This window comes from Psammomys obesus, unplaced genomic scaffold (genome assembly GCF_907164565.1).
Source record: "Psammomys obesus unplaced genomic scaffold, mPsaObe1.curated_primary_1811, whole genome shotgun sequence".
Taxonomy (NCBI): Eukaryota; Metazoa; Chordata; class Mammalia; order Rodentia; family Muridae; genus Psammomys; species Psammomys obesus.
This window is the reverse complement of record NW_026592510.1, coordinates 5,424,930-5,441,543: the sequence shown is the minus strand read 5'-3', so window position 1 is coordinate 5,441,543 and position 16,614 is coordinate 5,424,930. Positions and strand designations below refer to the sequence as shown.

At 35.5% G+C, this 16,614-nt stretch overlaps 2 protein-coding genes across 2 annotated transcripts in view; one reads left to right on the top strand and one right to left on the bottom strand.

Annotated features, from left to right (window-relative positions):
* Papss2 (3'-phosphoadenosine 5'-phosphosulfate synthase 2) overlaps positions 1-16,614 on the top strand; it is a 119,231-nt gene that overhangs the window by 54,029 nt on the left and 48,588 nt on the right. The window lies entirely within an intron of this gene.
* Atad1 (ATPase family AAA domain containing 1) overlaps positions 1,122-16,614 on the bottom strand; it is a 37,717-nt gene continuing 22,224 nt past the window's right edge. Inside the window, exons 6-8 of the mRNA XM_055613827.1 lie at positions 11,878-11,984; positions 4,987-5,076; positions 1,122-1,190 (exon numbers count right to left, since the gene is read on the bottom strand). Coding sequence (XP_055469802.1) covers positions 1,122-1,190; positions 4,987-5,076; positions 11,878-11,984 — 266 coding nt within the window. The remainder of the gene's footprint in view (positions 1,191-4,986; positions 5,077-11,877; positions 11,985-16,614) is intronic.

Here is a 16,614-nt window from a genome sequence, read left to right as displayed (position 1 = left end):
AAAAAAAAAAATAAGTAACAACAATGAATCATTTCAATTTGTTTAGATGAAATAGGGATGTGGTTAAAATTTTGAAACAAAGAGAATCTTCTTTTCAGAACAACTAAAATATTAACAAATATAATCTGACAGGAAAACATAAGAAGTATGGAAGTCAGGAGATAGGGGTTGGTGCTGGTTCAAAGGAATCCTCTAAGTTCAAGCCTGTGAAGACAACATGTTAGGTATGGAGAGAACTACATTATCCAAGTACATAAAACAGTTTTAAGAGGAAACAAGTAACAAGAGCTTAGAAATACAGAGAATTATTTTAAAAACTTGAGAGTACAAAAAGCCTTTCAAATTTATATTTAAAACTCAGAAGACATTAACAGAGAAAAATTTCCCGACAAGACTTAAGAAACTGGGAAAAGGTTCCAACTCAGGGAAAAGGACAAATCTAACACAGCAGCTGTACCAGCCTTTATGAAAGACAACACTGCAGGAAAAACGGGAAAAATATATACTTTACAAGAAAGAAAACCAAACTCCTAAAAATAGACGGTAGTACCTCTTTTTATGTCTCACTGTATAATCCAGGCTGGTGTTGAACACAGAGCCCTCCTGCTTCCGCCTGAATGCTAAGACTGGACGTGTGCACACCATACTTTGTGTTATCCTTTCTTTAAGTTATAAAAATGTAACTTCAGTTTTCAAACTACAGCAATAAAATAAAAACAAGAAACAATGGAAAAGCTTCATTGTTTCTAAATATTTTTGGAGCTGGGCATTGGTGGCACACGCCTTTCATTCCAGCATTTAGGAGGCAGACGCAGGCGGATCTCTGTGAGTCCCATCCCAGCCTGGCCTACAAAGCAAGCCCAGGACAGACACTACATAGAGAAACCCAGGGAGGGAGGTATTACACAAGCATAAAATGGTGTGAAAAAAAAAAATCACAGTATTTTAATCTGTAGACACATTACTCTTTAAAAACTACTTCAAATATACTGTAGAGTTAACAGTGCACAGTTTAACAATAATTTAGGTCAAGTTTAAAGCTGCATTATTCTGAGGCTCCTTCTTCATTTCTTTCTAAAATGACTTTATAACCAAAAGCATATTTTAAGGACAAGAATAAATCATACTTTTCTACTTACGTTTTCATTTTTCAGGATGAGCTTCAAGATTGCTTCTCTTTGTTTTAGAGCCTAAAACGATGAAATTTTCCAATTAGCACTTAAAAACAATACAAATGGAGCAATTTGTCTATTATTTTTCCTTTGGAAATTATAGGATAACTGATATAAAATGACAGGATGACAGAGGTTAAAACAAATATTACATGACACTTTACGGTAACCATCTGTAGTCCAATCAATTCTGTTTCTTATTCATGTCTGGGAAATAATACAACCTTAATATTTATTGAGTGAAAAAAGGAATACTTTAAAATAACACTGTCTTCCCACAGAGTTTCACTTTTTTAAAAAAAATATTTACTTATTATGTATATATTGTTCTGCCTGCATGTATACCTTCATGCCAGAAGAGGACACCTGATCTCACTATAGATGGTTGTGAGCCACCATGTGGTTGCTGGGAATTGAACTCAGGACCTTTGGAAGAGCAGTCAGTGCTCTTAACCTCTGAGCTATCTCTCCAGCCCAGAGTTTCACTTTTTTTTTTTTTTTTTTTTTTTTTTCTGACACAGGGTCTGCCTGACTGGTCTGGAACCTAAGTGTGTAGACGAGGCTGGACTCAAGCTTGTAGTATTTTCTGCCTCTATCTCACAAATGCTGAGATTAATGGCATGTACTACTATGTCAGCTATTTCTATAGCGTCATATAGTTTTCATTATTTTCCTTTTTTTATTAAATTTATGAGAGTTCACCATCTTGACAACTTTTAGTCAATTTTTAATTGTAGATTTTATTTTATTCAAAAAATTAGCATACAAGGCAACTGGTTTCATTATGGCATTTCAAACGTGTCACTTTCACCAATATTACAGGACATGATTGATACTGTCTTGGTTTCTCCACTTTAGTAATAATTTCTGTGCTCGTTAATACTCATCAGTAAATATTATGTAAATGTTAATGATTTCTCTTCAGTGATACATCATATTTTTACATCGGAGAGCAGAAACTACACTAAACTTTTAAAACTCGTTGTGCTGGAGAATGCCTCTACTCCCAGCACTTGGAAGGTGAAGGTAGGACCCTGAGCTATATGAGAACCTATCTAAAACAATAAATAATAACAACAATAATAACAGTAATAGTAGCAATAATAACAAATGAAATACTTTATAGAATAAGCAATAATAAATGAAATAAGGAACAGCTTACATAAAAACAGATTTTAAATTCATCATGGATAAATTCATTCTTATTAGCATTAAGAAAATATTTTGAATTCATTATAAAACCACTGGTAAACAAAATGAAACTATTGTTATGATAACTCATGTGTCTAACACCAACAACTACTTTATAGTTAAGTGTGTTGGTTGGAGAAGAATTTTAAGATAAGCTTAATAATATTCTTTGACACTACACATAACACAAAAAAGAATTACTCTTTAAGGAAAATTAACAGAAAATGAAAAAATGGAAAAATTCCAGTTTATTCATTAACAGTATACAAATCTAACAAATTTGATGAAACCTGCTATAATTTTTTTGATAACGCACACTGTACTTCACTGGCAGTTTTGATGACCACAACCTTATTTTTATAAAACAGGCACATCAAAACTCTTAGCTGTCTTTAGAAATACATTTCAATTTTTAATTTTTTAAGTCTTTTTTTAAAAAAATCTATTTTGGGAAGAAGTACAGGGGAGATGACAAGGTGGATGGCCACTTTCTGTAATCTTTCTCCTTCCACCACCTGAGTTCCTGAAACTAGGTCATCAGGCTTGGTTACAAGTGCCTTTACCCTCTGAGCCATTCTCCCAGTGCTATAACTGAATTTCTGATAAAGACCGCTAATCTTGGTATTCAGATTATTTAAATAAATTTTCCTTAAGTTGGTCTAATATTTTGCCTGGAACTGAGAGAATTCATATGTGAAGCACACATAGTCCATGTAAACACAGCTGCAGTCTACCTTCCCACACTGTTTTCTTCAGTGCTCTACAAGAACTACAAAACCTCCTTCCGGGGCTGGAGCGATGGCTCAGTGGTTAAGAGCGCTGTCTGCTCTTCCAAAGGTTCCAGCACCCACATGGCGGCTCACAACTGTCTGTAACTCCAGTTCCAGGTGGTCTGACACCTTCCCGCCAATGCACATAAAATAAAATTAAATAAATTATTAAAAAAAAAAAAAAAAACTCCTTCCACACTTTCTTATATTTGCTCATTATGACAGGAAGGCTTTGATTGTCTCATTTCCCTAGTTCATTCCTACATTCTTTAAGGCCCAAAAAGTTTCTAGAAATCCCATGAACTCCACAGAATAATTAATTTTCATTATTATCTCAGACTCTCACAGATCTGTATACATGCCTTTAAAGCACATTTTAGATTATTTACTTATGAGTCTGCTTCCCCTGCCGCACAGAGCTCTTTGAGGACAAGAGCTCTCTTACGTTCACTGGAGCCCAGCAAGTGTCTGACATACATTAATGCTCAATTAAGTATTAGTTATAGTAAATAGAATTACTAGTCTTCTAGGTCATTAAAGAGACCTCACTGATTTATCAGGCACTTTTCAAACGGAATGATTATATATACCTATTCTCGGAAGAACCAAGTGTTGGCTATAGCACATTATTATCAGAGTAATTTTACAGAGCCCACAATTATGAACCTTTAGGAGACCATTTTCACTGCACCCACTGAATCTGATTAATTTACAGAATATAAGTGGGATAAATAATTTCTACCCAAAGATTACAATGAAGTTTGACTAAAAATGCTAAGATTATAAATGGAGTTAGAATATTTTCACCACAAAACTATGAAAGGACTAACTACCTAAATTCCTCGAAGGCTTGTAAATATAATATACTGCTCATATGCAACACATTTTCTACCATGAGAACCTAGTGTTTTTAATATAAAAGCTGTTTTCAATATAAAAATTCACAACTGTATGAATTATATGATTTTCTTCAAAAACTAAAGCTGTAACAACCTACTTGACAGTACTTAACAAAAAAGAAGCCTAGAAAAAGCTAAGCCAGCACTCTGGAAAGTGAGGCAGGAGGACTGCCGTGAGTTTGAGGCCAGCCTGGGCTTTGTGGTGGGTTTAAGTCACAGAGTTCAATAGCTGCATAGTGAGACTTTTGTCTCAAAAAACAAACGAAGTAGTCAAAGCTGAATGGCTTTAGCTTTATTAGCTATAGCACAGTATACTGGTTCTGAAATCATTATCCATCAGAGAGAAGCCCCCCTAAAATGTTAATAATAAGTTTCAGTTGTTTTCCAGGCTAGGTATTCAGACTTGCAGCCAAAATAATTTTTTGAGTATTTCACTGAATACTTTTGTATCAATATTCATAAGGGAAATTCTCTTTCTTTGTTGGGTCTTTATGTGGTTTAGGTATCAAGGTGACTATGGCCTCACTGAAAGAGTTGGCAATGTTCCTTCTGTTCCTATTTTGTGGAAAAATTTGAAGAGTACTGGTATTAGCTCTTCTTTGAAGGTTCTGTGAAAACAATGATCCCTTAACCTCTAGTTCCCAAATTTAATTCTGTGTTAATCCAAAACTTTAATTTAGATTTTCTTCTGTATCTTCCTAAGGTAAACTACTAACGCATGTAGGCAATTCTGAGGTACTTATATTCTCAGGAGAAAGCAAATGCACTAATCATAGGACAAAAATTAAAAAAAGGGGGGGGGGTCAGAAAGGGCAGAGACTAGGAGTTTCTTGTACTTTTCTTTTTCATGAAGAAATCCAAAGAAACAAGACAACTCTTCCTAAAAGTCACAGATTAAAAACCTAATTAGAAAGCAACTATTTCCCTCTTCAAAATACAATGAAGACCACTTACAGGTTGGTTGATATGAAATCTTGTAGGCATTCTTCTCATTATAGCAGAGTCAAGGTCCTGAGGGCGATTGGTAGCTCCCATTACTATGACCTAAACATATAAACAAACAAGGCATTAACTCTACCAACATCTGAGGCCATCATCATTAGGGCTTAAAAATCACTTCAAAGCTAATCTTTAAGAGAAATTTCACTGTAACCAGCATTACTCAAGTGTTTACAGGTAAACTGAACTGAATTTAAAATTTAATTTTAATTTAAAATTAAAATAATCAAACAATGTCATATCTCGGAAGGCTGGTGAAACTGATTAACTAAAACATCTGCTCTTCAGTTACAAGTACCATTAGTAGTTTGTTTGTTTTTATGATTTTATTTATTTATGTCTATGAGTGCTCTACCTGCATGTACACTTGCATGCCAGAAGGCAGGAGAGGGAATAGATGGCTGTGAACCACTATGTGGTTGCTGGGAATTGAACTCAGTACCTCTGAAAGAGCAGAAAGTGTTCTTAACCACTGAGCTATCTCTCCAGCCCCCATATTGATGTATAGTTTTTAAAAAGCATGTAACTGGGGCTGGAGAGATGGCGCAGAGGTTAAGAGCACTGTCCATTCTTCCAGAGGTCCTGAGTTCAGTTCCAGGCAACCACATGGTGGCTCACAACCATCTATATTGTAATTTGATGCCCTCTTCTGGCATGCAGGCACACATGCAGATAGAGCACTCGTATATATAAAATAAATAAATCTTAAAAAAAAAAAATTTCACAAAATATGATCAATGGGTACTTATAGCAAAGAATTATAAAAATGTTAAAATGATTTGTACTTTACAAAATATGGTTAGTTGGGCTGAAGAGATGGCTCAGTGGTTAAGAGCACAGGCTGCTCTTCCAGAAAATCTGGGTTCAATTTCCAGCACCCACATGGCCATCTGTAACTTCAGTTCCAGGGGAATCTGACAACCTCATACAGAAATTCATACAGGCAAAACACCAATGCACATAAAATAAAAATAAATATATCTTTAAAATATATATATGGTTCCTTATTACATGAATACATTTTTGGGAGTATGAGTAAAAGAATTCCTTTATTCATAATGTTATGAAAAAACAAAAACAGTTCTCCGTAAGTATGAAGATTCTGATGGCAGTGATATATATTAGGTGTTTTTCCACCTAGATTTCACATCATCATCTCACTGTACTGCCAGCTCTATGGGTGCTATGCTAAATCTAAAACTGTAATAGAGTGCATCTTTGAGCAAAAGCTGGTAAAAGCAAACCTCAAACTCCTGGGGAGGAGTTGTGGGGCAACTCAGGAACAGAGTGCTTGCCTAGCATATGTTAGGCTCTGCGACCAACCCCGGAACCCTCAGAAACAATGGAAGCTTTGAAAACAGAGGCAGAGGCTGAACTTTAAGAGAGAAAATTACGCTGTTGGCCCTACCAACTTCTAAGTATATGTTGCTTACTTATAAAAGATGCAGAAATGAAAAAAACAATTTTAGAGGCTTAGCAGTTAAGAGCACTGGGTGCTCTTCCAGAGAACCTAGGTTCAATTCCCAGTCCCCACGTGGCAGCTCACAACTGTCTGCAGCTCCAGTTACAGATAATCTGACATCCTTACATAGACAAACATGTAGACAAAACACCAATGCACATAAAAAAATTGTAAAAGTTTAATAATAACAAAAAACAATTAAAAAATAGAAATAAAGACAAATATTAAAAACAAGAAAAAAAAATTTTTTTTTTTTTAAACAGGATATCATTATGTACTTCTGGCTGTCCTGGAACTCTGACTGGCCTCAAACTCTCAGAGATCTACCTGCCTCTACTTCCTAGTAGTTGGATAAAAGACATCCACCACCACACTTGGTGAAAATTTCTTAATGACATCACACACTTGCTATACAAGCTTAATTTGCTATTATTATATAGGAATATATTTATCCAGTATCACTTTATTTCTGTCTGACAGTTTCAGATTTCTCAAAAAATTCTAGAGCAAATTAAAATATCCACCAAATTTTATATTCTATTTTTACTCTTTACATTTAATGAGTCAATTCATCTGCTCTTTACATTTAATCAAAAATCACAGAGCAAAATTATTGTTAATTGATCAAGTCTGCCATCTAGAGGAGGGAAATGTAAGTACAAATATATATTTAAGTTCTGTATTATGCAATTGACGTGTATGAATCAAACAAAATCTTAATGCTCCTATTCATTTTTCTTTGATTTCCTACAATTTCTTTGATTAAAATGATAAAAAAATTAAATGTCTATCAAATGTAAAAGAAGGCTTAAAATGACTTAAAGAGCTAATAATACAATAAGACAAAAAAGTACAAGGAGCTGGTCATGGTAGTATAAACTTTTGACCCTAGCATGCAGGACATAAAGGCAAGCAGATCTCTGAGTTCAAAACTAGCCTGGTCTACACAGTGAGTACTAGACCAACCAGAGCTACACAGTGAGACCCTGCCTCATTTAAAACAAAACAACAAAAACATGTAAGGGTACTTTGATACACTGTTGGGAAGAATGTGAATTAATACTGAACAAAGCTTTTTGTGCTGTCTAAGGCAATGTTCTAAAAAGGAGACACAAAATGTAACATGTATATCTAAGGCAATGTTCTAGAAAGGAGACACAAAAGCAAAACCTTGAAAAGTGAGCTAAGTTAGCTACACTTTTGGATAAATTCTGATAAACAAAGAAGCCTGAAATAAAGATCACAGTATGAAAGGTAAAGTGCTAAAAACAAAGTTAAGGAATTGAAATTAATCTAGCTAAAATAGCCTAATAAATGTATATAATAGGTACTCGTGATAAAAACAGAAACTATTTATGGTTAGTTTAAAATATTAAGGAATGCTTTTTAAAATTTTTATTCTTCTTTCCTATATACTGCATCCCAACTACAGCTTCCCCTCCTTCCCCTCCCCCAGGACCCCAACTTCCCTCTTAAGGAGTGCTTTTGAAGAGAACTTTCACATGTATTAAATAACTTATGAATTAAATAAATGAGTTAATTCAGAAACAATAGCTTTAATATTTAAGCAACAAAATCTAAAAAATGGTTGTTAAAATTTTTTTAATTTCTTAAAGTATGGAAATAATTTTATTATTTAGTATTTAAAATAAGTAAATTTAGTGGCTAAAGAGATGGCTCAGTGGTTAAGAGCACTGGGTGCTCTTTCAGAGAACCTGAGTTCAATTCACAGCAACTATATGGTGGCTCACAATCAATCACCTAGGAGATTTGATACCCTCTTCTATCACACAGGCATACATGAAAATAAGAGTACTCATAGATAGATAGAAAAAGAGATTAGATAGAAATCCTTAAATAAGCGAATCCTCAAATATTTACTGATGGAGATATTAAAAGCACCATTATTTTTTATGTCTCACTTCTCTAAAAAAGAAGAATGTGTCATTAGTTGCTCAGGTGCCCAGTTGTCATGACAGGATTCATTGATCATTTGCTATTTTGTTTCTTTTGTGATCACATGCTTGCAAGAAAATTATCTAAGGTTTGAGCACTATCAACAGTCACTGAAAAGGTAATCTGAAAGAAAAACTAACTGGTCCATGAATACAGAATACACCCAAAACTCTGATTTAAAATTATAAATATAAATTTTCACCCTTTTAACATACAACAACAAAAAAAGAATGAGCAACACCTTCACTTCCCTCCTCAAAGCAAAACACATCTTAATGAAAATAGTAAATGCTACTTGTGAAAAAAGAACTGTGGTTCTGCAAACTAAAATGCTACACCAGAAACCACCAGAGCTCTGAGGAGCTCGGCATGAATGACGCTGACATTCATCAATTGCCTCTGTATCCTCTGCTTTAAAGAACTAAGTGCCATGCTCTGAAAGGTGTAATACCAACTTATCCTCTCTTACGTAGCCTAACTATCCAACCATTTAAACACATTAAACATCATTATTTAGGAAATTAATTATGGGCAGCTTATAAGGAATTTCCATTAATAAACCGTACACTTTATTTTTGGGGGGAGACAGGGTCTCTCCGTAGCCTTTGCTGACTTGGAGGTCACTATATAGACAGGCTTGGCCTCTAACTCTTAAAGACCCACCTACCTCCGAGGTATTATTAGGACAGGGTCTTATAATGCAGATATGACTGACTGAAACTCTCTCAGGCAGGCATCAAACTGTAGTGATTCTCTTGCTTCAGCATTCTAAGTGCTGAGATTACAGTAATGCACCACTGGCCTACAACAATCTTACACAATTGTTAGAGCCAATTATTAATAGAAAATGTGTCTATAAATGTTACCCACATTTACAATGTGATTTCTTCTCTAGGCATTATACGAACTAAAAGGCTGTTCCTCTCATCATAAAACTGTATTTCAAAGAGATGACGAAAAGGGAGTACATGTGATTTCATTTCTTGAGAATGATATGGTTCTAACTTCTGATTTATGGTAATATAGTTACATTAAAAGACTTGTGTGATATTAGATACATTTATTTATTTAATGTGCACCTCAGACATTGTATGAGTCAGAGAATCTTATGAGAAATGGCTACGTAAGACCATGACTCATGAGAAAAATGCTTAAGTTTGAAAACCCATTCATTAGACAACAGGCCTTGACTCTTCGGTAGCAAAGACACGTGCAGGGCTAGTCAAATGGTTTAGCAGTAAGGGCACTTGTCATTGAGCTTGAGGACCTGAGTTAGAATCCTGGTACCTCCACATGCATGCTGTACCATGTACACTCCCACACTAAATCAGGATCCTCTAAATTAAAAACATATACACAGGCACACATAACTCCTGAGACTTCGTAACTTGCAGCCAAGTACCATCGATAAATCTTGAATATGTCTGCACTGAAAGAAAGTATGTAGTGGCATGTGCCTGTACTTTCTGACCTCAGGAAACAAAGGATTTAAAGTTCAAAGCCAGACTAGATGACAAAGAGTCCGTCATCTTGACTTTATAGTAGTTTTTTTTTTCCCCCTCTTCCACTGTATTTGTATCTAGTATTAAGACATTTTATTAGTATATTAGACATAAAACCCTCAGAGTAGGTGAAATTTTACTTGTTCTTTTTAGTTTTGTGTTGCAATGCTAGAGACTGAACTCAGGGTATGCTAAGTAAATACTGAACTACATTCCTAGTCCTTGGTTTTTCCAGATAGGCCTAACTGTGAAAGGCTGGTTCGAACTGGGGATCTCCCTGCCTCAGCTTCCTAAACACTGGAATCACAGGCTTGTGGTTCTTATGCTTATGCTAGCCGATTTTGTTTTGTTCTGAGACAGGATCTTACCATGTAATCTAGGCTAGCCTTAACTTTTGAAATCCTCCTGTTCCTACCTTCTCAAAGCTGGAATTAGAGGAAGATGCTTCAACATATAGCCTACCACTTGTGAAAGTGAAATCAACAATGATCATTAACTAAATTTGTCTTTTTAAGAAAGATTTATTTATTTATTTATTCATTTATTTATTTTATTATGTGTGCAGTGTTCTGCCTGCATGCAGAGCTGCACACCAGAAGAGGCTATCAGATCTCATTATAGATCTTTGTGAACTTAGGACCTTTGAAAGAGCAGGCAGTGCTCTTAATTTCTGAGCCATCTCTCCAGCCCCCCTAAATTTCTGTCTTAAAAACATTTTTTTAAGATTCATTTTATTTATTCTTTTCTTCTTTCTTTTTCTTTGAGACAGGGTTTTTCTGTGTAGCCTTGACTGTCCTGGACTCACTTCGTAGACCAGGCTGGCCTTGACTCATAGAGATCTGCCTGCCTCTGCCTCCCAGAGTGCTTGAATTATAGGCATGGCCCACAGCATCAGGCTTCATTTTATGTGATGAATGCTTTGCCTGAATGCATTTATGTGCACCGCCTTGCATGCCTACTGAATATGCTGCAATTGTAGTTATGTGAGGCACTACATGAATGCTAGGAACTGAACCTGGGTCCTCATACATAACTGCTAAGCCATCTCTCTTCCCCAATATTATAATTTGTTTTTTAAGAATATCTTATTTGAGGAGAAAGAAAAAGATGAACTAGGAACACTAAGCAGAAAATATTCAGTATTATGGGAGTGAATCTGTCAGAAGTCAGTGTTTATGGGGGAAAAATATGGCAGCAAAATTATGTAATTGGTTACGGTTGGAAAAATGTCCAGGTTTTGTGTGAAGTAAGACCCCACAATGTTGCTCTGACTGGCTTTAAACCTTTACACTTTCCGTCTCCTCTTCCTGTATAGCTGGGACTACAGGTACAGGCCACCATGCACTGCAGGTTCTGTTCTCATCAGTGGTCCCATCGCTGCATGGGACTGCAGGGCTGCATTTGTATCTAGTATTAAGGCATTTTATTAGTATCTTATTAGACATAAATAAGACATATGGGTGACTCCAGAGGATCAAATTACAGTATTTTGTTTCACACAAACCTTCACCAGAAATGACCCAAGTTCAGCTTGGCTTCTATTTGCAATATAAACAGTTAAGACTACTCCTGTTGCCTCATTTCTCTTCATTTCAATTTTGTGTTCTCCTCTTTCAAAAATCTATTCTACACAGAGCAACATGACCATTGATGAAGCAGTAATAGATGCAAACATGTATCATTGTTGACTAGATGTACTCTGAGGTTCAGAATCACACAACAGCAACTATCTAGGGAGTGTGGGCTCCTCCAGTTACATAAATCTGATGTAATCATTAAAATAGGTGAAGTTTATAACAAAATTATGTCTTTTGGCTCCTTTTTAGTTAACACTGAATATAAAAATAATGAAAAGACTTTTATACAAAAGTGCAGTAAGCAGCCCAGTAAAACCATACAAGTTTAAGGAAGACTTCATTCAAATACCTGGCAGCTGTGATCAGTATCCAGTCCATCCCAGAGACTCATAAACTGAGCTTTCATCATCGCTGTAGCTTCATGGTCAGAACTTGAACGATTTCGTAGAAAAGAGTCTAAAAGAAAACAGTCCTTGAGCTTGAGAGTTGGCTCAGTGGTTAAGAAAACATTCCTTACTTTCAGTAACTAATGATGGATTATTTGTTCATTGCATAATTTAAAATAAAAATGTCAATTTCATAAAACAAGAGGGTTGGTATTATTTATGCTATTCAGGTATTATCCTCATTAAACAAACAAACAAAAAAAAACAACAAAACAATCTTGGTAAATTACTAAGCACCTTAGAAGACACTCAACTCAGTTCATAATTTCTCTATCCCCAAAATACATTTCTACAGAGGAGATATAGAACACAAAGGTTCTAACAAGAGAATGTACTACAGTATATTGGTCAAAGCTTAACATGAGAGGCTAGACAAGGGCCACGTAGAGTCCTGGAGGAGAACCTGAGTGTGTGCCCCTACTTTTCCAGTTACTTGAACCCTGCATGCTCTTAATTACCTATAATTATATACTTTCATATACTTTTCCCTCCTTACACTCTCTTGGTAATAAACAAAAAGAGGAATTGCCTAAAATAATATTAAAGAAAAAACTGTAATGCAGAAAATGTTTTGTAACACATGTGCTAGCATGCATGTATATACATGCATACATAATAAAAAGCCTTAAATGAAAAAAGTGTAGAAACTGGTTCCTTCAGGACAATTTAACATTCCCTTTAAAACTATTTTCTACCTTCAAATAAAGAGCTTATCATAAAATGCTTTCTTAAAAGATAAAAATCAAACAAGGTGGTTCACACATGTAACCCAGCACTCAGGAGGCTAAGACAGGAGAATTGCCAGTTCAAGGCCAGTCTGGGCTACACTGTGCATTCTAGTTCAGCAAGGGAACAGAGTAAAATCATCTCAAAAAGCTAGGAAGAAAAAAAAGAAAGAAGTTTCTTTTAGAACACCAAAAGATTAAAAAGTACTACATCCTAAGAAAGAAAATAAATCAATAGTAAAAGTAAGTCTTCTATTTTCTAGTACAATCCTTATTTCAAGTGCTTTGTTTAGCCATATAATAAATCAGCAGCTTTATTAAATAACTACCAGGTCTTTGCATTGAATCTACAGATGAAAATTTACCATTTATATATGAAAGTGGCTTAAAAATGTGCTACAGTGTATTAGGTCAAAGCTTAAAAAACAGAAAAAGAAAATTAAAAGTTCCAAGAGAATAAGGCATGGTAGTGCACACCTTTAAGAGGCTGAGGCAACAGAATAGTAACTTTCAAGGTCAGCTTGGAATCTCTACTGTGAGTTCCAGGATGGCCAAAGATATAGGGCTCCCATAAAAAACATTACAAAACCAAAACAACAACAAAGTAATTCCAAAAACTATGTTTTTCTTTGACAAGATAGTCCTGCATACATATATTCTGGATGCTTCTAATTTTACACAAGCTTTATCATCATAGGACTGTGAATCTGACTAACACCTATACTGGATAAAGTCTAGTTACTTTTTTTTAAATTCATATGCTTAATTTAACCTTTTTTAATTATCTATACTATCAAAAAGCAGTGCTTGCAAGATAACTGTTTAAAATAGTATTAAAACCCCACAATGTTCCATAAACATAGCTACATCAGGAATTGCGCTCAATATAAATAGACTAGAAACTATATGTTGCTTACAAGAGGCACACTAAATAGCAATGATTTGAAATAGTAACAAGACAGAAAAAGATACAAAAATACTAACAATAACAACAACCAAAAAAAAAAAAAAAAAAAACAATGGACAATCAGGGTATGGTGGCTCACTCCTGTAATCCTAGTATTATAGACTGAGTTTCAGATATGCCTGGGAAAGACTGCATCGTAGAAGAGAAAAAAAAAAAAAAAAAAGAGGAGAATAGAAAGAGACTGAAAGCAAGACATATATATGTTTCCAAGGCACGTTCTTACATAAGCTCAAGTTGGCCTGGAACTTGCAGTGTAGCTGAAGATGGCCCTGAACTTCTGATCCTATCACTACCTCTAACGTCCTAGAACCACAGGCAGGCACTGCCACACTTGGCTTGAATAAAGTATTTTTAAGAAAGCTAACGTGGGGCTGGAGAGATGGCTCTGAGGTTAAGAGCACTGATTGCTCTTCCAGAAGTCCTGAGTTCAATTTCCAGCAACCACATGGTGGCTTAGTTTAATTCCCAGCAACCACATGGTGGCTTAGAACCATGTGTAATGGAATCCGATGCCCTCTTCTGGCATGCAAGTGTACATGCAGATACAGCACTCATATACATAAAATAAAGTTAGTGTGTATCTGACAAATAATGTTTCAACAACAGGACAAGAGTATGTCAAATACATATTCTCTAGTCTAGAAACAGAACATTTGCCTAGACATGCTAAAGAGCCCATGTCTCACTCGTAGACTCAAAAACAATAATGCAGAAAAAAAATTGTCATGTGACATTAGTTTTGGTGACTGCTTTTACATATAACGTCCAAAGCATGATTTCTTTTTTTAAAGGATACTATTGCTGGGTGGTGGTGTGCACCTTTAATCCCAGCTACTGGGTAGCAGAGGCAGGCAGATCTCTGTGAGCTGAAAACCAAAACAAGTTCCAAGGACAGGGCTACACCAGGAAAGCCGGTCACAAAACAAAATAAATAAACAAACAAAAAAGGATGCTGTTTACAGAAAAACCACTGACTAGAAAAAGTATTTGAAAAACATTTACCTAACAGAACTTCTATTTAAAACATAAAATGAACACTTAAAATCCAAAAATAAGCTGAACAACTTAACTTTAAAAGTGGGCAAGATCTGAACACTTGATCAAGAAGTTTTGCAGATGGTAATTGTAATCAAGCATCAGTGTGTGTATGTGTCTGAACATAAGATTTTGGATTCTTTTCTTTTTGTTTTGTCTTCCGTTTTTGTTTTGTTTTAATTTTTGGTTTTTCCAGACAGGGTTTCTCTGTAGCCTTGGCTGTCCTGGACTCACTTTATAGACCAGGCTGGCCTCAAACTCACAGAGATCCACTTGCCCTCTGCCTCCTCTAGGAGTCTCAACTTCTTAAGTACAGTGATTACTAGTGTGAGTCATCATTCTTAGGAAGCTTTAGGCTTTTTAGGATAAGCAGGTATGTAAATTGTTTCAATACAAGAAAAAGAATGGCCAGGTGGTGATGGCACACACCTTTAACCCCAGCACTCAGGAGGCAGAGGCAGAGGCAGATCTCTGTGAGTTCCAGGCCAGCCTGGGCTACAGAGTGAGCTCCAGGACAGCCAAGACTATTCCGAGAAACCTTGTCTACAAAATCAAAAGACAAAACAAAACAAACAAACAAAAAACAAGGGAGAAAGAAAAAGAATAAATAACTTCAAATGTGTAGAAGGAAAAGGAAAATTCTAAGGGTGGTAGGAAGTTACCTAACAGCCTGGTAAACAAAAGGGAAGAGATTATAAAACTGAAATAAATGTGACTATATATAACAAATGCAAACTAGACACTTTCCAGTTAAAAGGAAGTTATGGTTTAAAGTTTAAAGTCCAACTATAAGGTTGGATTTTTTGTTCAATCAAGATACACTTGATTGAATGAGTTGAAAGAATAAACTAAGGAGATTATATATGCAAATTGAAACATACTAGGAACCTTTTTCTCTTTACATACATATTTGAAGAGATTAAGTGTGTATATGTATATGTGAGACACACACACACACACACACACACACACACTACGGGTGGCTGCAAATGCCAGAAGAATTCATCAGATCCCCTGAAATTAAAAGTACATCCAAGGTATGCATTGAAAACCAAACTTGGGTCATCTAGAAGAGTAGCAACCACTCAATAGCTAAGCCAACACTCCAACTTTTTTTTTAAACCTGTTTTTTTGTTTTGTTTTCAGTACTGGAGACTAGGTAAGCTCTCTATCACTAAACTAAATCCTTGGACCTCTCTGGGTTTATCTAGCCTATCATACTACATAAAAATACATAATTTGGCAATAAGCTACATGTAAAAGCTTTAATTAAACAAGATAAGAATATATTTTTAGTTCGGGTGTGGTGACACTCATTTAGTCACAACACTCGGAGGCAGAAGGAGTTCTGTGAGTTCGAGGACAGCCTGGTCTACAGAGTGAGTTCTAGGACAGCCAGGGCTGTTACAAAGAGAAACCTTGTTTTGAAAAATCAAAAAAGAAATAAAGAGCATCTTTTTACTAAGAAGTTGAAAATTTACTTGCATTTACTTATGTGTAGGCCACACATGTGGGTACCTACAAAGGCTAGAAGAGGGTGCGGATTGCCTGCAGTTACAGATAGCTGTAAGCTACCTGACATGGATGCTGGAAGCCGAACTCAGGTCCTCTGGACAAGTAGCAAGTACTCTTAAATAGTGGGTCATCTCTACAGCCCCATAATCATTTATTTTTACCAAAAACAAAAATACTGATGAACTGCAAAATTTAGAGTCCACTGAAATTCGGGACATAAAAGGATGAAAGGTAAAGCAGTCATCGAGTGGTCTACTAAGTGAGAAAGGACAGCCGGGACTAGACAAAGAAACCCAGTCTCAAAACAACAACAAAAAAAAAAAGGTCTTTTTTTTCCCCCTAAATTGACTAAATGAAAAAGAATGAAATTAAATTCCTACCCCACAATACTTGTGAAA